We start from the raw sequence: 23,419 nt of genomic DNA, 5'->3' as shown, positions 1-23,419 counted from the left end.
GAAGCCTTGCTTTGAAAGTTCCAAGAAAACCATGCCATTATTGGAGTTGTCTTTGGCCACACTGTTAATAGCCAGTCCCAGGATAGGTCAGGGGTGGCCTGCCCCACGGGCGGCTGCTGGCAAGCTCTGGCTATGTGGTTATGAAATTACTAAAAAGTAGAGAAAATACACATTTTAACCTGAGCCTTTCCTGTGAGCATTGAGTGTCTGGGTAAAGACTGATCTTTCCAAATTCACATTACATATTCCATGCCAGTCAGGGCTATTCCAGTTGGCAAAGTTAAATCCCACTGACCTGACATCCAGTGTATCTTTTGTCAGTGCAAAGGCCCCAGTCCCTTACAGAAAGCACAGTGCAAACTGTTCATGATCATTTCATTACAGATTGGAATTGTGGGACGGACTGGAGCAGGCAAATCAACACTTTCAAATTGCCTATTTAGAATTGTGGAAAGATCAGGAGGCAAAATTATTATTGATGGAATCGACATATCAACTATCGGACTTCATGACCTTCGGGGCAAACTTAATATTATTCCACAGGTAAAGACTGTTTTGTTAGTAGACTTTATTAACACCTTCTAAGTGAGCTTCTTTTTTTTTTTTTTTAATATGTTCCTTCCAAGCATGTAAATTCATTTTCAAAGCTAGAGCATTTTATTTTATTTTTTTAAATAGTTGGTTTCTGCATTTTAAATGTGTTATGAAAAATCACTACATAACTGGATCCTACTAAACACTCTTACCCTAAAGTATTTTTCCTAAATGCATTTATCTATTTGAAAACTGGTACATTGCTTTAAAGGTTCCTTCATAATAGTAAATGCAAATAAAATTTGGATGAAGTGGATCAGACTGAAACATGCATTGGTGTTTTTTGGAAGAAAAAAATTACAAGAGCTCTTGCTTAGTTGGTAGAGTGAGTGTAGAATTTTGCCTCTTTTGATTTGAAATTTAAAAACATTTTAAAAGATGAAAAGAACAATAATTCAGTTAGATCATTTTTCAGGTCCTTTGATTTTTCTATCTCTGGCATCAAAGGAACTTGATCATTAACAAGTATGCAAATTGGCTCAAGAATATGCCTGTGTAGTCAAAGATGACTTACTCAGTTGAGTTTGAGAGATTTAAGCTGAGCATTTATGAGATATCTTTGTATTACCTCCTAAAAATATCTTAGAATATTATAATCTCTTTGTCATATTATTTAGACATATGCTTGTATTCATGAATTTACTTCAAAAGCAAATTTGGATGGAATTCTTGCAGAGAAAAAATTTAATGAAGAAAAGAGATATTAGTCATTCCTGTCTTAAAAATAAATACAAGTGTAGTATAATACAGTTTCACCAGGCATGTTGGTAAATTGGAAAGAGCATGGACTGGTCCTATTTGAATTCTACTCAACCACTTACCTTCTGTGTCTTTGGACAATTTGGACAAGAGCTCTTTGGAACCTCCAGGTCACCGCCTGTAAAATGGGAATATTGACTTCCATTTTTCTGGGTTGGTATGCTGATTGATAATATTGTGTCCATACTATAGTTTGCATTTATTCTGTTCTATGTTATCTTATGTCTCTGACCAAATGGCAGCTGTCATCATCATCATTATTATTAGGGTTAGTATTGACATTGTTAAGGAAAAAGACGATCAGGAAATTGATAATGATTTAATCTCACTTATAGCTTATTCTGATTCTCTTTTGCTTTTGCTTTCAATATAAAATGAATTTTGTAATTATTTAGGTCTGATCCTTTTTTGCTTTTTCCTTATTTATTTTCTGAGTCTGATTTTTTTAATGTATCTGTGCACCATGTGACAGTGAGGTTACTGGTGATGATTTTATTCTCTAGGATCCTGTTTTATTTTCTGGAACCCTTCAGATGAACCTGGATCCCCTAGACAAGTATTCTGATAGCCAGCTGTGGGAGGTGCTAGAACTGTGTCACTTAAAAGAGTTTGTGCAGTCCCTTCCCAGGAAGCTGCTGCATGAGATTTCAGAGGGCGGTGAGAACCTCAGGTAAGCTGCTAAGAACAAAGCCTGGTCAGGTTATTCATTCCAAGGCTCGTTAGAAACTTTGAGTTTAATGCCTCAAAGACAAATCGATTCTCGATTCTGAGTCACCAAAGACCTCCTTTGGTCTATTCAAAGCACACTATTGCCGATTCCCTCTAGGGAAGAGGGACAAGGGATAAAATGGTAGCTACTGGCACAGGAATGCTGGCGAAGGGAAGAAACGGAGGAAAAAAGAACAATACAGTATGAAAAGTACTTCTTTTAATTTAATTGACTCTTCTTTTGTAAAGACTCCTACTCAAATAGCTTTCTTGCTAAAAAATGTTGTAAGGGGCTCCTTTTTTCTTCCTGGCTGTTTGATGCCCAATGATAGTCCCTTTCACATGATCAGAGACGTAAGGAAAGAGAACTAGATTCCCTCAAGCCCTTTACTGCATGACTCAGCCTCTCCCTACCTTTCTCTGTTTCTGCCACATTGGCCTCCTTGCTGTTTCTTGAACATGCCAGGCCAGCCCTTGGCTGCCTCAGGGATTTTACATCTTCTGTTCCCTTTGCCAGGAATAAGTTTCCACTGGAAATCTGCATGGCTCACTCTCCCCTTCCTAAGGGTCTCAAGATAAAAGGCAACTTCCTCAATCCACTGAGGATTTCTTTGGCAGGCCTATCTAATGTCCACCCCAGGCCCACACTCTATACCCTCCCTTTCTGTGTGTTTGAAATTCTTATTACTATGCATTTTACTCATTTATCATGTCTATTTTTTCTGTCTACCCACAGGAATATAAACTCCACATTGAGATTTTTGTCTCTTTTGGCAAAATAAATATGTCTTGAATAAATGAATGTGTGGCTTAGAAAGAGAATGAATTGTAATATGATCAGAATTAAAGAACAGGAAGTGTGTAGCCATAAAGTCCACTGTAGAAATTATTTTACTATTTTTTTAACAGCGTTGGACAACGGCAGCTTGTCTGTCTTGCTCGTGCTTTGCTCCGAAAAACAAAAATTCTCATCTTGGATGAGGCAACAGCCTCCATCGATTTTGAGACTGATAACCTGGTGCAGACCACAGTCAGGAAGGAGTTTTCTGATTGTACCATCCTGACAATTGCTCACAGATTGCATTCTATCCTTGATTCTGATAGGTATGCTTTGTTTTCAGAAATAAAACGTATCTATTTATCTCTACAGGGTTAGTCACTAAATATACTCAACATACTGAATGCCATTAATAATCTTATCTGTGCTGAAAACAATTGTTTTCTAAAACAATTAGAAGAATATGTTAATCCTAACAGAATATTAGCATATTCTGGATATACTTCTTGAGCTCCTTGGTCCCCGTATTTTATAGTGACATAACTCACATGCTAATCGAAACTTTACATTAACAAGAAAAAAAAAGGGTGAACTGGAAAACTGATTAAGATTACCTGACTGGATTCTTTTCACATTGCAGGGTACTTGTTCTAGACTCTGGAAGGATTACAGAATTTGAAACACCACAGAATTTGATATGCCAGAAAGGACTTTTCTTTGAAATGCTAACAGAAGCTGGAATAACACAAGACTCACTGACAAAATAATAAATAATTTTAGCTGTGTATTGATTATACTGAATAAAAAAATAGGTTAGTATTTTAAGAAATAACAACGAGGAGCACTGCACAAAAGCAGGCCCCTGGCTACATGTCGGCACAAAAATTGATAAGCGCCATATTTCTAACTCTCTAGGGCTGTACCCAACCTTCTCTCTTCCATTCCTGCTCTCTCCACAGTGCCCAACGTGCTACATGCCATTTGTCCTTTAGAATCTCTGACTTCATTCGGGAATCACTTTCTCCATGATGTGTCCCTTGATGCTCCCCTCTGCTCTCCAGGCTGATCCAGCTGCCCATTTCTGTGCACTCACCATCCCCACATGCATACCCCATATACCATGGCAGGGACCATATTCTATTTTAATTATTTTAGTCTGTCTTCCCACTCATGCTACTTAAAGGGAAATACCCAGTTTCAGTTGTCTTTGTATGTGAATTTCCTAGCATAGTGATTTTCGTATAGTTGATACCCAACAAATGTTTAAAGAATGAATGACTTGGCATTTTCAGGTAATATGATACAGGGATTTGTAGACCTACATAATATCTGTTGAGCTACTGGAAAGCATATGAAACGAAGGAGAAATCACAGAAAAATACTGTTATTCAGTTGATTTTAGAAATAGCAATTATATATTAACTGAATTTTGTGGTGTACTTTATTTAAAGTGACCATTTTAAATATTTTTACTGTTGACTTGGAGTACAAAAAAAATCTTTATTTTCTATGCAACATTATATTTTTGGCTGGATCAATTTCAGTGACATGTATCAGATGGCATACATTCATAAAAGAGTGTTGATCTGTAATACGAATCAAATTTTGAAGGACTTTTTAATTTAGTAGTTTTATGTAATAAAAGCAATATTATTTCTCTGAATTGCCCTTCCAGTTTGAAGTACTTAAATTTTAATGGTATTTTCTTTTCAAGATGGTTTTAATACAGTATTTTAACATGTTCTTGAAAAACCATCAACTATTCCTTTTATTCACCTTTTCTCCTTCCTACACACAACCATGTACAACCTAGATTCATCCCTACAGGTATTTATGAAAATTGCTTTACGTTATAAAACGCTAGATTACTTAAAGCCTCCTTCTGTTAGAATGTAAGCCACTAGAGGTATTGTCGTGTCTTTACAATCCCTGAAATATAGAACGCTGTGTTTTGTACTCAGTATACAATGAATAAATTTCTGTTGAGTTCCATTAAGAAAGGGATCTAGACTCTTCCAACAAATGATGTTGGGAACACTGGATAGCTACCTGCAACAGAATGAAACTGAACTACTTTCTTTCACCATACATAAAAATAAACTCAAAATGGATTAAAGACCTAAATATGAGACCTGAAACTTAATGTTTTCTTAGAAGAAAACATAGTAATTTCTTTGGACGTTGGCCTAGCAACGTTTTTCTAGATATGTTTCCTTAGCCAGGGAAACAAAAGCAAAAATAAACTATTGGTACTACACCAAAATAAAAAGGTTTTGCATAGTAAAGGAAACCATCAACAAAATGACAGGGAACCTACTGAATGGGAGAGATATTCCCAAATGATGTATCTGATAAGGGGTTAACACCCAAAATATATAAAGAACTTACACAACTCAACACCAAAAAAAAAAAAAAAAAAAAAAAAGTAATCTGATTAAATTCAGATTACCTGAATAGACATACCCATGGCCAGCAGACACATGAAGAGGCTCAACATTACTCCTTGTCAGGGAAATGCAAATCCCTGACACTACACTACAGGATAATGATAAATCACTACAGTGAGGTATCATGTAACACCTGTCATAATANAGAGGCTCAACATTACTCCTTGTCAGGGAAATGCAAATCCCTGACACTACACTACAGGATAATGATGATAAATCACTACAGTGAGGTATCATGTAACACCTGTCATAATGGCTAAAATCAAAAACACAAGAAATAACAAGCGTTGGCAAGGATGTGGGGGAAAAGGAACCCTGTGCACTGTTGGTGGGAATGCAAATTGGTGCAGCCACTGTAGAAGACAGAATGGGGTTCCTCAAAAAATTAAAAATAGAACTACCAGATCATCCAGTAATTCCGCTACTAGAAAACAAAAGCACTAATTTGAAAAGATATATTCATCCCAGTGTTTATTGCAGCATTATTTTTAATAGCCAAGATTACAGAAGCAACCGAAGTGTCCATTAATAGATGAACGTATAAAGAGGATACAGTGTGTGTGTGTGTGTGTGCATGTGTATGTGTGTATAAAAAAAGAGAATATGAATATCATTCAGCTCTAGAACAATAAATGAGATCTTGTCATGTGCAACAACATGGATGGATCTAGAGGGTAAAATGCTATGTGACACAAGTCAGGGAAGAGTAAATACCATTAAGATTTCACTCTTATGTAGAATTTAAGAAATAAAACAAGGACAAGAAGATTTTAAAAATAAAGACTTTCTTTTTTTTTTTTTTTTACGCAAATGGGTATGAGAGAGAAGGAATTTTAAGTAGGATCCAATGCTCAGGGCAGAGCCTGATGTGCGGCTCTATCCCATGCCCCTGAGATCATGACCTGACCCCAAATCAGGAGTCAGACACTCAACTAACTGAGCCACCCACGCAGGCCCTGTAAAACATACTCTTAAATACAGAGAACAAACTGGTGGTTGCCAGAAGGAAGAAGGGGGTGGGTGTGTGAAATAGGTGAAGAGGATTAAAACTACTTATTTTGATGAGCACTAAGTAATGTATAGCATTACTGAATCATTATATTGTACCCTTGAAACTAATATACTACATGTTAATTACACTTCAATTTAAAAAAAGGAAAGAGATCTAGATATTTCATTAAGTTAAAAGATTATATTTTAGCCTCTTTACACCTTTAGTAAATCAACTAGAGACCTGTTATTTATTTATTTGTTGGTTGGTTGGTTGGTTGGTTGATTTATTTATGACCCTCCCTGATTTAAAAAATCAAATGGAAAATCAATATACAGTTATGAGAATGAACAACAGCTACAGGCAACAGCATGGATGAATCTCACAAATATAATGTTGAGTGAAAGAAGCCAATCACAAAAGAATAGTAGTATGTGATTCTATAATTCTGTTTCTACCAAAGTTTTTAAAAAAGGAAAAACTGATCTATACTGCTATTAGAAGTCAGAATATTGTTTATTCTTGGTGAAGACAGAGGGGACAAGATTGAAGGGGTACACAAAAGGGGCTTCTTGGATAATGGTTGTATTCTGTTTCTTGATCTGGGTCTGAGTATCAGTTCAGTTTGTGAAAATTCATTAAGCCGTATACTTAGGATATGTCAATTATATATATATATATATGTGTGTGTGTGTATATGTATACACACATGTATAACATATATTAAATAAAGAGTAAAAAGAAAGCAAAAAATAAATATAAAAAATGACTAAGCCAAAATTCCTCAGATAATTTTTTTATATCTTAAGAAATTAACATTACATTTTTAATTATGTTCATCAAGCTTATTCAATCACTGAAGTATAATAGAAGCAAAGTGCAAGGTCCTCAGTATGACTGGATTACAGAGAGGTAGTTCATTTGAGTTTTTAAAACAAGTATGTTTATTCAATGATTGATTTGTTTAAAGGCTTTAACTCCAAAACAGATTAAGAAAATAATGATAATAATTTCAGTATGTAGAAATAGCTAGCTTATAGAAGGAAAATCCAAACCATCATTAAGTTGATTTTTTTTTTTTTTTTTTTTTTTTTTGGTTATTTGGGATATTTNGTCATTGGCATATATGTGTTTTTTTTTTTTTTTTTTTTTTTTTAGGAAATTGAGGATATTTATTATTGAAAGTATACCAATGCCAACTGATGTGTAAGGCACTGGCATCATTTGTTACTTCAGTCTTCACTAAGGAATATAAGAAAGGGATATTATACACCCTATTTTGCCAAAAATAAGATTTCAAGAGGATCTTGGCCAATAAAATGTAGACTCCAGGTCCATGTGATGAGAAAATTAATGTCTTCCCAGTGTCTACTAAGATGTCTCATCCTGGGAGAGCCATTTAACCATCTGATGGTTAAAAACAGGGGAGAAGGATTTTAAACCAATAGTGCTGTAAGCATAGTAAATGGAATTAAAGCTTGGGGGCAGGCTGCTTTTTCAAATGTATTATTAGCTTGAACAATATGAAATAGCCGTTTTTGTAGGTCGAGATGGTTTACTAATGGTAATTTCAAATACTTAAAAAGATACCTTTGGTATCCAACAGTATTGATATGTAATGATGTATTTTAATACACACACAAATAATAAATCGTTATAACTTATCTCTAGGGCCTTTCTCTCAGGAAAAATAAGAAAATACAGTAGTTTTAAAAAGAATTTAGGGTTGTGAGACTCACCACTTTCTAGTCGTGTACATTGGGGCAAGTTAACTTCATCAGGCTTATATGAGAGTAACAACTTTACCTCCTAAAGTTTTTGAAAATTAAATCATGTAATACATAACTCTTAGGACAGTATCCGGCATATAGAACACATTCAATATGTAAAGTCACAGCTCCTTGCAGTTGGATTCTTCTATTTGCAAACACATCACAGAATATACTGTTAGGTAAATAAAAAGGGCAAGATTGAGCCAATGTTTATGAAAGTCTATTCTATATACAATAACTTTGGGATAACCTGGGATTAAAATAAGATACAGTCCCCAGTGTTACACAATATGGTTATCATATTATTATCAGGTTATTATCACTTAAGGAGATAGCAATTAGGAGAGATCTAGTTCCTTCTTGTTTTCCTAATTCCCATCTTTCTACTTGTCATTTTCTAAGCAAGAGGGCCATCTCTAGAATACTGAAATATTGACTTCTGACCATATTGTGAGCTCTTTCTCTAAATGTGCTAATGGAAATGAAGACCATCTAGGTCATTCATGTGGCTGCTGTGCGACTGAATTAGTAAGGCCGAGGTAATGGGTATGAACTGGGCCAAGGCTGACTGGCTCCTCCTGATTGCTGACAAGGTAGCCAGAGTTGCTCACTTGTTTTTTATATATTGATGAATCTGAGCACACAGGTAAGGTAGATTGTTGATCAAAGAGAGGAATCTTGTTTATCTCCTAAGCATGACACAAAGAACAAAATAAACATGAATAGACATATGAGTAAAATGTTAAAAAAGGCTAGAAGTTGAGAAATATTTGTGATATTTATAAAAACAAATTGTGAAAATCTTGAAAAATATGTGCTCCAAAATGTTTAGAAAGGAAGTAACACACATGTATTTTTGTGTGCGTGCTAAGATAAGCGATAAACGTAAATGTTTACATTCATGTTTACAAAATGTAGTTCATCATTATTGTATTTATGATTGGCTTACTGCTGATACATGTAGTAGAAAATGTAATGTGATCAGAGAGTAAGACTTAAACGATTTGGACTGAGTGACAGCGTAGTGCAAACAGGAATGAAGCATACATATCAGTAACACTTCAGGCACCATGAATTCCCTCTGAACATCTGCTTTTGACTTCTCTTCTGAGCATCTGTTTAAGAGTCTCCACATATTACGAAACAGCCTTCTGCTTTCCCTGTATTACCTTATCTATGGCTTTACAGAGGTAATGGACATGAATTAATGTTGACCGTGATGTGCAAAGTCCCTTTGTTTCATATATTTTGTCTGATTATTTAGTTGAATCAGTTCCTTTTTTATTCCATCTTGAGCAGAAGCATAAGGCCAACAAAATGACACTTTGACCAAATGTTTATATAGATTTTGTCCAAAGAACAAGATGAACTTTATCAGAAAATTATAAAGCATTAATGAATCTACCAATTATGCAGGATTAGATTAATTTAGGTCTAGGCTCCATTATGGTCAAAGGCCATGGGTTGGTATTCAGAATTCTGGACATATTGTTCATATGATAAAAGAACTATCTCTTCTAAATTAGGGGAATAAGTAGAAAAGTATATAAGCAACCCCAGAGAAATCAGGATGCAGGCAAGTAGGCAAAAGCTGCTGAGGCCACATGCCATGAACTTCAGATCTGCTCTCTCCCTACCTTCTCTGGTCTAGTCCTGAATGGAAAATAAAGTACACAGTTTAAAAAACAAACTGCAAAGTGGTATTTATTTACATTAAAATGTGAATTACCTGTACACACACAAGTTTAAGAGGCACAATCTGCTATGCACAAGAACTATGTAATTCAGTACATGGTATACACAGTAGCATCTATTAAGTCAGTGGTTTGAGTGAAAACACAGTACCAAAACATTCCTGATACAAAATAAATTACTCACATATTCTAATCATACAACAGTTAATATTTAAAAAGTTATACACTTCAAAAAACACTAGCTAGATGTACAACCAAAATGTATTCAGTTTGTTTTATGAAAAATGTCTTCAGATTAGGCTTAAATATCCCTTCCAGGAAGCATTTTTATCTTTTAAATAAATAAACTACATTGATCTCAAGACCATTTATATATAGCCCCCTGAAATATGATCGAAGGCAGACATTACTTCGTATTTTTAAAGGTGTAACTATACTAGAGAATATGCTAAACGTTGCCTCCAAATTCCAACACTGCCATTCTATTTTTCAGACACAATCGAATTATTTAAATTCTCATTTTAGTGTAGGAGATTAGCTGCCCTGTATTTTTACAAATTGTTTCCACTGAATTGTTAAGAGATTGTCCTGAACTATCCCATATATTTGAGAAAGTCAAAGTTTTTTTTAAAAAATGCTAAAATGCTTCAGGTTAAAATTGATACTATATGTGGAGATTTTGATAGATTGAACACTTTTAAAGATCTTCACCAAAAGATCTTTTCCAATCTAGCATCTATTAAAGATTCATACTGAGTCTGAGAGAACCTCAAATATTTTCGTGATGCAGTGAAGGGTTCATCTTTGGCATTTCTCTGTTAGTTCTAAAATAAAATATGTCAACAAACTTTTTTTTTCTAACTACTAGACATTCTGTACACAGAACTATTTGATTAAAATTGTGTCTTAACAGCAATCTCATTGCTAACATTGCTTTTTTAGATCTGCAAAAAATATTAGCATTCAGCTTTTTACTATGAGAAGCTGGAATATTTTGAAGTTGCTGAAATGAATTTGCTTAGTTCTCTTCTCAGTGATTGGAAATTCAACACCCTTTAAATTCAACAATGGATATAAAGCAGACATTACATTAACAAACATGTTGACCAGCCTGTAATCTTTTGAGTACTGGTATGAAGCATGCTTATATTAAGAAAAATAGAACTGCTTGCTGTATTTTCTTTCTTGGTCCCTGTAGCTTTTCTAAAAGGAAACAAACAAGACTGCTACAAATGCTGATTTGTAGAAATTTTTCCACATTGCCCTCCACATTGGATTGACACATTACTTCCAATATGCACATTTTCTTTTGCTCTCATCACATACTAACCTTAAGGCTAAAAACAGTCCAGGAGTGACTATTGTAAAACGATAGTGGGAAACAGTAATAAGGATTTTACAGCTGAGCATATTTGCCTCACTCAAAACCAGTATGGGGAAAAATCTCAGTAAAAACTGAATCAAGTAGGATCTGATAGTTCAAATGCAAGCTACATTCTCCAGGGCTTACTGAAAATAAACAAAGATACAACAACAAAAACATAAATACTGTAGCTAATTACTGCTAATTACCAATGTCTGCAAAGGTTGTGGATAACAAAAAAGAGCTAGTAATGATGGCTTTATTGTGACATTAAGACATGTATCAAATGAAATTAATAATTCCTGTTTTCTAACGAGGCTGAATCATGGAAATCCAAGCAGAGAATGATGCATAACAAATGAAGGAACTAGAGTGTAAACTGGTTACTTTTACTACCTGGTATTGAAACATTTGAATAAATCTGTTAGAAAGAAAATAAATTGATACAATAAATATATTTTGAAAATTCAGAGACTGCAGATTATATGAATAGAACACATAATTTTGAATTTGTAAAAGCAAATTTATTACATACTTGGCAGTTACTGAATGTTATATATGCAGCTTATATTAACAATACTGCTTATCTCCCAGCCAATGTAAAAATCTGACACTAATATTGTCCTTCAAGTATAGTTCAAACTAACAGTTACATGTGATAACCAAGTCAATCAATTACCAGCTCCTGCTAATACAATTTAGTAAGAACTGGGAATTGTAAAATTGGCACTAGGCGATGTTTACAGAATACAATTTTAAATGCATCTGGTTATCTACTTCCAGAATCCAAAACACAAAGTCACCCATGCTCCTTTAAGAGTTTTACCTCAATTCTGTCATTTTAGAAGTATTTGCTGGAATGGGATCTCTCCAAAATCAAATAGGATCCATCTGGTCACATTTAATCCTAAAATAAAATGTTACATAAATTTCTGTGTCTAAATGTTACCTTTCAGGTAAATTTGTGAGATATTTTAGAGATTTTTCTCTATTGGAGGAGGTGGTCTGATAAGAAGGAAGAGATCATCAGACAATCATAAATAATCATCCCTCCATAACTCAGTTAAAGTTGGTCTTCTGTAAATGCTTGTTGGGAATTTCTAAAGCACTGACTTGAAGAGGCCAAGAGCCTCCATCAATCCCTGCTTGGATGGCCACTCCTGTCACCACAGCCAGGTCAGGGTCTACAGAAGTGTTGGGATCCTTTCCAAAGAACTCTTGAATGACTTGGCGGATTCGAGGAATACGAGTAGAGCCCCCAACCAAAACCACCTCATCAATCTCAGTCTTTTCCAGGTGGCCTTCTTTTAGTACTTGCTGAATAGGTACAAGTATTTTCTGGAAGAGATCTTCATTAAGAGCGTCAAAGAGCTTCCGTGATATTTCTGTTTCAAATAACACCTGACTTTCTCCACTTTTCTTTTCAGAAAGGCCAGCTCCAAACACACTGTTCACATGGTGACCATCAGCGGGGGAAAATCTGTCCTTTGGTAGTTCAGTGTCACTACTCTGAAGTTCCTTCTTGTCCTCTGCCTCCACTGTTAGTAATACTGACAACTGAGCAGACTGATGAAGAGTCAGATTTAATTTGACCATTTCCACAGCTTGTCTTAATCTGTGAATTTCTTCTTTCCTAGAGGGTCGAAAGCCATATGTTTGATAGATCTGTTTATATAAATACTGAAGCAATCTTTGATTGAAGTCCTGTCCTCCAAGTTTATTGTTTCCTAAGTTAGAAATAAAAAGGCTTACGTTATATTTATGCATTTGTATGTGTATGCGCATATACATGTCTGTGTAGTATTAAGATTTTATTCATATAAAAACTGACTAAAAATAATTGGGTTAAAATGATTTTAACTAAAATGTATTCTTTAAAACATGGTGCATATCTGTTTAAAATTTTTATTTTTTAATTTTTAATATAATTTATTGTCAAGCTAGCTAACACAGAGTGTATAAAGTTTGCTTTTGGCTTCAGGAGTAGATTCCCATGATTCATCACTTACATACCACATCCAGTGCTCATCCCAACAAGTGCCCTCCTCAGTGCCCATCACCCATTTTACCCTCTCCCTTAGCCCCTTCCAACAACCCTCAGTTTGTTATCTGTAGAGTCTCTTATGGTTTGCCTCCCTCTCTGTTTGAAACTATTTTTCCCCCTACCCTTCCCCCATGGTTAAAATTTTTAAATGATAGAAAAGGAAATATCTCTTAATGATATCAAATAATCTTTCAGAAGATAAAGGTTGACAACAGATTAGCTTTTAATTGCAATTTAAAAACATATACTGTCATTATTCTCAAAAGAAGAAAGTCCTTATGATTAAAAATTACCAGTAGACATTGTATCTTTTAATAACCTTTTTGCTTAAGAGCTAAAATTAAAAGAAAAGAAAAAAAAAGATGTAAAAGGAAAAGATTAATGTAGTAAAATCCCTGGCACTGAACTTGGTTCTAAAGAGTTCAGTTAAGGGAAAAAAAACACAGAAGTTAGACAATCTATAACTTACAGCTTCTCTTTTAAAACAGGCTTCAATTAAAACAAAAACTAAGAAAAATGTTTAGAATGCAAAGTCCTATAATTTCCTAGAGAATACTATTAATACTCTTAGATTTTCTAAAGATATCTATTTTGTAGAACATATTATCAAATGAAATAAACTGATCACTCATTTTAAAGGATTTTTTTTGCTTTCTATCCCCTTCACCACAGCTATGAAGTCCCACTGGTTCAGCGACCTACAAACGTCAATATATTTATTTAGTTGCCATGGATGCCCAGTCATTTTTTTTGGCTTCACTTTTTGCTGTAAATATATATAAATGGTGGTATAGATTACCAAAATGAAGTCGAAGTATGCTGAAAAAATTTTTTAAATAAACACTTAAGGGGGTGCCTGGGTGGCTCAGTTGGTTAAGTGTCCGACTTTGGCTCAGGTCATGATCTCACAGTTCGTGGGTTCGAGCACCATATCAGGCTCTGTGCTTACAGATCAGAGCCTGGAGCCTGTTTCAGATTCTGTGTCTCCCTCTCTCTCTGACCCTCCCCTGCTCACGCTGTCTCTCTCTCTCTCAGAAATAAATAAAACTTTAAAAAAATTAAAAAAAAAAAAAAAACTTAACACATTAGGTGTGGAAGGAAAGCACTGTGTGAACCTCTTTTAGTCTCCCTGTATTTTTCTTACCAGACATTGCTCGGGTTAGAAACATTCCTCCTTGTTTATTCAGCAATGACACATCTAGAGTTCCTCCACCCAAATCTATCACCAAAACGTGAAAGACATCAGCCTTGTGGAGGCCATAGGCCATAGCTGCCGCCGTGGGTTCATTTATTACCCTCAAGATCTTCAGTCCTGTAATATTGGTTGAAGAAAGAACAATGCATCAGAGGACACCATTGCCAAAATTCCTTCCCGTTCAACTTCATACAATGTTAGTGTGTTTTCTACAGCATGAACTCCAATGAGTAACAATGACAGTAGTCACAAAGCCATCAAAAATAATGAAATAGGAAGGATAAACATTGGTTGTTCTAAATAGTATCATTAAAATTGTTCTAAATATTATTAATATAAAAAAAGAAAAGCCCAGATTCAGTGGAACATATCATTCTAGTCTTTATTAATTAATATTTAATTAAAAAATCTTAGCCCCTTCTCATTCTCATTATTTTACTTGGAAATAATGAGCAATAAAACCTTAATCGTTATGTGCTATAATAAATTGCTGTGGAAATGAAAGCCTGGAGCCTGCTTCAAATTCTGTGTCTCCTTCTCTCTGGCTCTCCCCCACTTGCTCACTAGCACTCTTTCTCTCTCAAAAATAAATAAAACATTAAAATAAAAAACTAAATAAATAAAATGACTCTGATAGAGGTTTCTGGGTGGCTCAGTGGGTTCNAAATTCTGAAAAATTTATTTAAAACCTAACACTGTTTTCTCTAGCTCTCTGATTTTGTCACTTGCTCTGCTTCTGGTCACACTACCAACTTCCTATCTTCATATGTACCAGCATATCCCCATTTTAAGGCTGCTAAACTGACTGTTCTCTCCCCTGAAACAGACTTCCTCTTGCCTAACAACCTTGCTTCCTTCAAATCTGCTGACATGTCACTTTCTCAAGGAGGCCTGCCTGGCCACTCTAAACCCCGCGTCCCCCACGTCCTGACCACCCCCAGCAATCCTCATCTTATGCTGCTCTTTCTTCTATAGCACGTTTCTTTCTGATACACACTATGTCAGGGGTCTGCACCAGGGCCAATTCTGGCCCTCAGGAACACTGGGCCATGCCAGGGAACAGGAGACTGTCACTACCTGGAGAGGATGGTGCTGCTGGCATCTAGTGAGCAGAAGCTAGGGATGCTACTAACTCTCCTATAATGCACAGGACAGTTCCCCACAACACAGAATTATCTAGGCCCAAATATCCACAACTAGGAGTAGAAAACCCCACAATATTCTTATCTTTAATACAGACCTTCTATTTCCCTCCATAGAACAGAAGTTCATGGGAACAGGGATTTATGTTTTGTTTGCCAAGGCACCCAATATTTGCTGGATGGTTTTAAATGATTTCTCTTCCACCTCTGATTTTTAAAAAAACATTACATTCATCTTAACATTAAAGAAAATTTATAAAAAAATTCCTCATTGCTACCATGAACTCGTGTCCTCAGCCTTTGTTACAGGACTATCTGATTGGCCGTTGTCAAAATATGTTGCATTTTACATCGTGCCATAAAATTTTCTTAATTTTTGTTTGTAAATTTATATGGAAATCCATCTAATTTACCTACTTTGGGTTTATTTACATGCCTAATTAATTAGGTGGTTTGCAAACTGATATACCTTACTACAGAAGATTTTCAACCTAAGAATATTTTGAGAAAAAAAAATGCAACACTGGCAAGGGTGGTATTACCTGCAAGGTTAGCGGCTTCAATTGTTGAATTTCTCTGTTTTAGATCAAATTCTGCCGGTACAGAAATAACCGCGTTGGCAACTGGCATTCCAAGATACTCCTCTGCCATTTGCTTTAACTTCAACAGCAGTCTAGAGCCAACGTATTCTGGGGAAACGGTGATGGTTTCGTTACTGGTCACCGAAAACTCAACCATTCCATTTTTGTTTAAAACCTATGAATAGGATTAAGCAAAAATAAATAAATGAATAAATAAATGTAAAAATGTGTGTGTACGCCTACACATACACACACATCTACTTAAACACATATATACATACACACTGCACTTACTTAATAAAAATTTAACTTCATAAGGTCATAAAATATTTTGTCATCTATCACTTAACAAGATGAGAAGTTATTAAAAGTTATACTTTAAAATCTATGAAGTGAATCTACACCATCGCCTTCAATAATAGCAGAATAAATCAAATTCATCACCAAGCATATGTATGGAACAGAGAAGATCTTCAATATATATTTGTTAGATGAATGAAAGAAAAGATGAAATATAAGGAATAAAAGTTGCTGGATCATGTATTTGATTCAGGATCTTCTAATTGTTTACAAAAATAACAAATAACTGAACAAATGTTCTGGTACATTGTAACAAGAATAGTTTTAGTAGCTCATTATGTTCTTATCCAAGAATCAAGTATTACTTACATTCTAATTTCCATGAAAACATGTATCATATATTAGTTCCTTATCCCTGTTAATGTGGTGGTGTATATTTAAAAAACTGAATTAGGGGCACCTGGGTGGCCCAGTCAGTTAAGCATCTGACTTTTGATTTTTGACTCAAGTCATGATCTCAGTTTGTGGGGTATCAAGCCTTGAATCCAGCTCTGCACTGACAGCATAGAGCCTGCTTGGGATTCTCTCTCCCTCTCCCCTGCTTGTGCACGCATGCTCTCTCTCTCTCTCAAACAAATAAATTTTTAAAAATAAACAAAAATTAAAAAATAGATTGATTCTAAAACATGCTGTCCTACTTTCACCAATAGACTATATTCATATCAATAGTAAAGAGAATTAGTCTGTTCTAAGAAACAGTAAGAATTTTACTCTCATCATTCTAGACTATATAATTAGGTTTCAATGAAGAAAACTTAACATTCACAAACCTATCTGGGAAAAACAAAAACAAGCTACAGACATGATTAAAATAAGAGTTAAAAACACCATACCATCAGAGCCCATGTGATACAGAAACAACAAAAAAATCAAACACTTAAAAGCTTAACGACGACGACAACAATAACAACAACAACTCAAAATAACTCTGCGTTGGAAAGCAGTACAGAGGTTCCTCAAAAAACTGAAGCTATAACTACCAAATGATGTAGCCAGTCTACTTCTAGGAAAATATCCTTATAAAGAAAAGCTATCTGTACTCCCACATTCACAGCAGCATTACTTACAATAGCCAAGCCGTGAAAACAACCTAAGTGTCTATCAACAGATAAATGGATAATGTTGTGATATACATACATAACAGAATATTATTCGGCCATGAAAAAGAAAATCCTTCTATCTCTAACAACATGAATGGACCCTAAGGGTATAATGCTAAGTGCCAGAAAGTCAGAGAAAGACAAAACTGTATGACCTCTCATATGTAGAATTTAAAACAACCACCAAACTTAGATGTATTTGAAAGCTGTTGTGAGAGTAAACTCTAAGAGCTCTCACAACAAAGGAAAAAATATTTTTTTTAAATTTTATTTCTGAGAGACAGAGAGATAGCATGAGCAGAGGAGGGTAAGAGAGAGGGAGACACAGAATCGGAAACAGGCTCCAGGCTCTGAGTTAGCTGAGAGCACAGAGCCTGACGCAGGGCTCAAACCCACGAACTGTGACATCATGACCTGAGCTGAAGTTGGATGCTTAACCAACTGAGCCACCCAGGCGCCCCTCTTTTCTTGTATCTATATAGGATGATGGATGTTAACTTATTGTACTAATCCCTTCATAATATATTTAAGTCAAATCATTATGTTGTACATCATAAACTTATATAGGGCTGTATGTCAATTATATCCTAAAACTTAGGGAAAAAATAACTCTTGCACCAATAAGTAATATACTAAAAATCACAATTTTGATGACAGGTATAGCTTGATATAATTTAATCATGGCTTAAGAGAAAGATTTACAAATTAATAAAGGATTATAAGAATAAAGCTAAAAAAGAACAAAGAAATAAATATCAGAAAAACATGGGATAAATTTAAGTTCTCCTTTGAAAATGCATAAAAATTTTGAGAATTTTATCAGTAAGTAGCACTGATACAGTTATGACTTAAAATCTATTCACTTAGAATTACACCTCATAATTGCCAGAAGAAAACTCCTCTACGGAAAGAATATTTAAATGTTTAAAACATGTGTGTGGGGGGATGGATGAAATAAGTGATGGGGATTAAAAAGTACACTTACTGTGATGGAAAAAAAAAATGTGTTGTAGGAAAAATTAAAATATTTAAAAGAAAAAACAGCAAACCATAGCCTTACAAATCCTCAAGTAAAAGCATTAGGAAAAAAATACAAATGGATAGGGTGGGAGTGGCCATTGTAAGCCTGGTAAGGGTCTAAAACCATTTTTTTTTTTTAAATTTTAAGATGATTTGCCACATGAAAATTTAACATTCCTGAAAGCTCAAAAGCAAATTATACAGCATCAGTTAAAGGAAAAGAAAATTTAAAAAAAAACCACTGAAAACATATCACAAAGGTACTTTATAAAAAGATACCCCGCAAAATAGGATGACAAGAAATGGATCACTACAGAAAATAAAAATGCCATGAACAAATTTTTAAAAAAATCTGACCTCACTAAAAATCAAAGGAATGCAAATTAATACAAGATATCATTTTCACTTATTCATTGAAAGATTAAAAAATAGGAACATGGGAAGATATAAGCATTCTAAAAAAGATAGTAGATAAGAGCACACAACCTGTTCAGTGTGCAATTTGGCAATATAAATCAAAGTACTCAAAGAACTCAAATTCTCCTACTTCTACAATTCAAGTTTAGGAAATGATCAAGAAGTACACAAAGATATATGTACAAAGATACTCAAAGAAGCTACAACGTAAGTGGAAAACCAGGGAAAAAATAAAATGCGCACTTATTGAGATTGGACAATTAAAGGAATAGCCGTAACAAATGACCATGAAAACAATGATGTGAACCTATTATCTAACTGTCCGTGTCACATGGTTGAGTTTCCAGAAAGTCTTAAAACGGCATGCCTGGTAGGATATCTCTTTTTAAGTACACAAATGTGTATAACCTAACACACACACAGCTTCTCTCCGTCTATCTAGCTATCTAGCCAGCCAGCCATAGTACCTAGGGGGCTTCATTAACCTTCTTGCTACAATGAAGAGCTAAGCAGGCAGGCAGGTGGACATCCATCCATTGTAGATGGCGGCTCCAGCTTTCTTGCTACAATTACACAAAGGGGTAAGCAGACGTTCTGAGGATGGTGAAGCAAGAATGCTGGAAAGGCTCGAAGTCCATGATAGACAGCAGTGTGGAGCCAGTGAATCAACTCATTCTGGAACTGCTGTAGGGCTGCTTGTTATAATATGACCTCCATGCAGATTAACTAAGGTGAAACAGAATGTTTTATAACTTGAAGCCAAGGCATTATTTGAAACAATCTCGTGAACTAAAATTAAAACAGAATCGAGTTTAATCTCTTACCTTAAATGGGTATCTGCCAATCTCAGCCTCCAGCTCTTCTGGGGTAAATATCTTGCCTATGAATCTTTTGGCGTCATAGATTGTGTTCTGAGGATTTGAATCTGCGAGCTCTAAGCTTTCATAACCCACATATACATCATCGTCAGTAAAGGACACCATGCTGGGTATACTAATATGCCCATTTTCATCTGGAATGACCTTTACTTTTCCTGTGCCAGGAAAAAACACCCCAACAGAACAGTAGGTGGTGCCAAGGTCAATGCCAATCACTTTAGGAGTAGGTAATGGTAAATACTGTTGTGCCAAATAGCCAGCCAACAGGAGAGTCAAAACAGCTGATCCTGAAATACAGGCAAATTAAAAGATCTGTCTTATTAAAATAGTACGATATGCTAAATTACTATAGGAAAGTCCCTTTAATTTCACTCTTTGAGATGAGACTAATACAGACTCAAAATATTTTCTTTTACAGTACTAATGGTAACAATTCTCTCAGACATCAAGTTTTCATACTGCAAAATGATTATACAACAATTAAAATAAAGAACAATAAAAACAGATAACTCCTCTAGTTGTATGTCTGTGTACTTCACCTGGGTGAATGAGAAGTAAAAACTTTTAATCGTGCTAATGCTGACAGAAAAAGACATTTATCTCTAGGAAAAGCTAGACAAATGTAATACAGATATATTTCAAATTCTTGATTGAGATTTAGATTTCATAGCTTTATACACAGCTTTAATTATCATTATTAAAAAGAAACCCCATTATTAAAATTTCCACAGCAAAACCTTTGTTATTATCGTAGGGCTAGAACTCTTATCTCCTCATCTCCTTTTTCCTTCCAAATGGGTGAACTGGATAAAGTGGTAAAATGATTTTGAAAGTTGTTTACTGTCACTTGACAACAGAACACAGTTAACTTCTGGTATTTAAACAGGATTTAAGGAATACTTCTTGCAGAAGTAGGTAAAGAGAACCATAAATGTGGAACCCTGAAGGCAACATAAAGCGCCCTGAAGGCAGGTTTTGTTCACTGCTGTGTCCCTTCCACCAGGAATGGCTCCTAGCAAATAGCAGATGCTCAACTAATATTAATTGATTAAAAAAACCTCACAAATGTGAACACCACGCAGACTGTAATCTTAAGTCATGAAGAAAGATGCTACTTTGAATTCAAAATTTATCTGTAACTTGGTTTCAGGAGACTATGTCCCTACGTGTTACATACGACCTTAACGTCCATCGGTAGGAGTCTGTTTCACTAACTGTAAGCTCATCTTCATTAACACATAACTCAAAAAAGTGGGCATCAAGTGCCAACTCCTTTTTCCACTTGCTCCTACGTGGAGAACTTCAGAAACATTTCATCATTTTCTCGCTCGGGGAGGATTAATTGCTAACCTAGATGGGTGGAAAGAGCATCAGACCACACAGCCAAGAGGCCTGGTCTCTCACGACGCGGCATCCCGGGCCTCTGCAGCTCAGGCTGCCGGGGCTGCTCCTCCCCCCTCCCCTACAAAGGGGTCTTGGGGATGCACATTCTTGCGGCCTCTCGAAGGCCTCAATTCAACCAACGATTCAAAATCGACGTTCTTTTGAAAAGAACCCTTCCTGAGGTCCGATGTCCTTGGGATGGACGCAGAGGGTCGCCGGCGGCCCTACTTGGCCTACTCTGGCCCAGACCATTCTAGACGCGACCCCCCAATCCGGCGACCCGAAGAACCAAAATCCGACTCTAAGTCACCTTTTCGCAGCCCTTCCCACGGCGCCAATTGGATCCGGGAGGTGACAACCACTCCCCGCCTGTCCCCGCCTCCCCAAACCGTTCGAGTGTCCGCAACAGCCACAGGGAGCCCCCCGGTCACTGACCTAAGATCGTCATCTCTCCGGCCATCACAGTCCCGCCGAAGAGGCTTGGGATGACTGTACCAGACGTGAGGTGCCGCCCCCACACCGCCCCGCAGCCCCAAGGCCTAATGGGTATTGTAGTTCTCTTCCTCCGACGCAGTCGGAGAAGCTACATAGCTCACGGGGGAAGGGACTTCATTTACCGTCAGGTAGCAGGGCTGAGAACTTCCATTCAACCGCTGCCAGTGACGTCTGAGCCGCCCTCCTACGCCAGGGCTGCGGAGCCAATGAGGCTGAGGTGAAGGAGAGCCAAGAAGAGGGCCTGGAATGTATAATCAAACCTGAAGCGACCGGAGCCAAGTGGAGGTAAAAACAATCTTTTTAGCGCCGCCCTACCGCTTTGCCTTATGGGAGGTGTAGTTCCGGCCCGCCCCTCTTCACTGGAGAGTGAGGACCGTTATGTCGTTCCTTTCTTTGGCCCTGTTTGTAACTAGGCCCGGGTTGAGCCTTTGCTTTTTTATTCTTCGTACCTTTTAAAAGAGTGCTCCTTTGCCTAGATTTAGATTCTGCGTGGGGATGCTCCAAGCGCCACCCCCCACCCCTCCAGCCTTCCTGTAAGAGCCCCTGCAGCAGTGTGGGCACAGACGGAGGCTGCTGGGGCGTCCCTGAAACTACCAGTAAGATCCTCAGCCCTTTTCTTTTGTTTTGGGATAAATGAGTTCAAGCAGTCTTCAGTGAATGTGATTTATTCAAGAGAGCAAGGACGCATTTTCTTTTGCCAATACCTAAGTGGGCTATTATAAACGAAAACAAAACACTTTAGCTTTCCTTTTTTTTTTTTTTTAAATTAAGTCATAATTGGTAGAAATTGCTTTCATGGACAAGTCCTGTAAAATGTAATGGCCATTTAGGACACTTGTTAAATATTTTTTTCAGGCCGGAGTCTATAATATAAGACCTCCCCCCAACTATTTTTTTGTTTGTTTTGTTTTTTCTTCTTGGTTGCTGGTAGTATTTAATGGCTCTTTTGGGGAGTGTTTGTCTGCTAATGCTGTAAATAAAGATCACCAGAACTCACCAGAACTATGGTCCTGGAGAACCGCAAACTGTTTCCTCACCTTAGATGTAAATCAGTCCCTGTTGATAACAGGTCTACCTGCTGGAGTAATAAACCATCACTGGCTTTCCAGCCGATTAAAACATGTATATGAAAATACTGATGGTTATTGAAGGTGAAGTACAGTTAATGGGGATTTATTATAATCTCTCCACTTTTGTACGTTAAAATTTTTTTCATAATGTAAATCATAAAAAGTATGTCTATAGTGAGTACTATTGAGTATAATTTTCTTATGAACAGATAATTCACTCAATTCATGAATATTATTAGGTGTAATGATCATATTAACAAACATTTATGGACCATAGTGGTAGCCACTGGTAACAACAGGAGAGACAAAAGGTAAAAACATACATGTAACTTCTTACTGTATATACTGTGAAAGTAAAGGAAACCTCATCTAAAATGGAGCCCAGAAGCCCTGAAGGGGAGTTCGCTGGGACTACCACTGGCTATCAGTTGCTGACCCCACCAGAAGGAATCATACCTTGCATCCTTAGCAGGAATAAGCTTATTTTACTGCCCCAACAGGACAAAGTAAACTTTTCTCCTTGCCCAGCAAAGCAATAGCCAATGAAAGTTAAAACTCTCACCTGACTCCAATAGACTTTTGTTCAAAAAAGTCCTTCACAATTTCATTCTTTCCTCCATAAAAGCAA

General features: G+C 36.2%; 2 protein-coding genes and 1 long non-coding RNA gene across 7 annotated transcripts in view; 2 read left to right on the top strand and 1 right to left on the bottom strand.

Annotated features, from left to right (window-relative positions):
• LOC144232810 (multidrug resistance-associated protein 1-like) overlaps positions 1-4,569 on the top strand; it is an 83,490-nt gene extending 78,921 nt beyond the window's left edge. The window contains exons 25-28 of one of the 2 annotated variants that reach the window (XM_077765655.1): positions 385-543; positions 1,857-2,023; positions 2,971-3,165; positions 3,480-4,569. In XM_077765655.1, coding sequence (XP_077621781.1) covers positions 385-543; positions 1,857-2,023; positions 2,971-3,165; positions 3,480-3,606 — 648 coding nt within the window. In that variant the 3' untranslated portion in view covers positions 3,607-4,569. The remainder of the gene's footprint in view (positions 1-384; positions 544-1,856; positions 2,024-2,970; positions 3,166-3,479) is intronic. The other variant, XM_077765656.1, reaches the window with a different exon arrangement.
• A 5,157-nt stretch (positions 4,570-9,726) lies between these two features.
• On the bottom strand, positions 9,727-21,760 carry HSPA13 (heat shock protein family A (Hsp70) member 13). Its single transcript, XM_077765654.1, has 5 exons — positions 21,662-21,760; positions 19,790-20,130; positions 16,030-16,243; positions 14,295-14,462; positions 9,727-12,833 (listed from the first exon to the last, which is right to left on the bottom strand). The coding sequence occupies exons 1-5, from the start codon at positions 21,684-21,686 to the stop codon at positions 12,166-12,168; spliced, it is 1,416 nt and encodes a 471-aa protein (XP_077621780.1). The 5' UTR covers positions 21,687-21,760; the 3' UTR covers positions 9,727-12,165.
• Positions 21,704-23,419, top strand: part of LOC144232809 (uncharacterized) — a 108,805-nt gene continuing 107,089 nt past the window's right edge. The window contains exon 1 of one of the 4 annotated variants that reach the window (XR_013335524.1): positions 21,704-22,006. This is a non-coding gene — a long non-coding RNA (uncharacterized LOC144232809). The remainder of the gene's footprint in view (positions 22,007-23,419) is intronic. The other 3 variants (XR_013335526.1, XR_013335525.1, XR_013335523.1) reach the window with 3 other exon arrangements.

This window comes from Crocuta crocuta, unplaced genomic scaffold (assembly GCF_008692635.1).
Source record: "Crocuta crocuta isolate KB4526 unplaced genomic scaffold, BGI_CrCroc_1.0 scaffold174, whole genome shotgun sequence".
NCBI classification, from domain to species: domain Eukaryota; kingdom Metazoa; phylum Chordata; class Mammalia; order Carnivora; family Hyaenidae; genus Crocuta; species Crocuta crocuta.
The sequence above is the reverse complement of the archived record's forward strand: the minus strand, read 5'-3'. Positions and strand labels throughout refer to the sequence as shown.

Coding starts and splice junctions, on each gene's coding strand:
- HSPA13 (XM_077765654.1), bottom strand. CDS start 21,686: ATGGCCGGAGAGATGACGATCTTAG. Junction 14,463..16,029: donor TGAAGCCGCTAACCTTGCAG/GTAATACCACCC, acceptor CCAATATTACAG/GACTGAAGATCTTGAGGGTA. Junction 12,834..14,294: donor TCTAACCCGAGCAATGTCTG/GTAAGAAAAATA, acceptor TTTCTAACTTAG/GAAACAATAAACTTGGAGGA.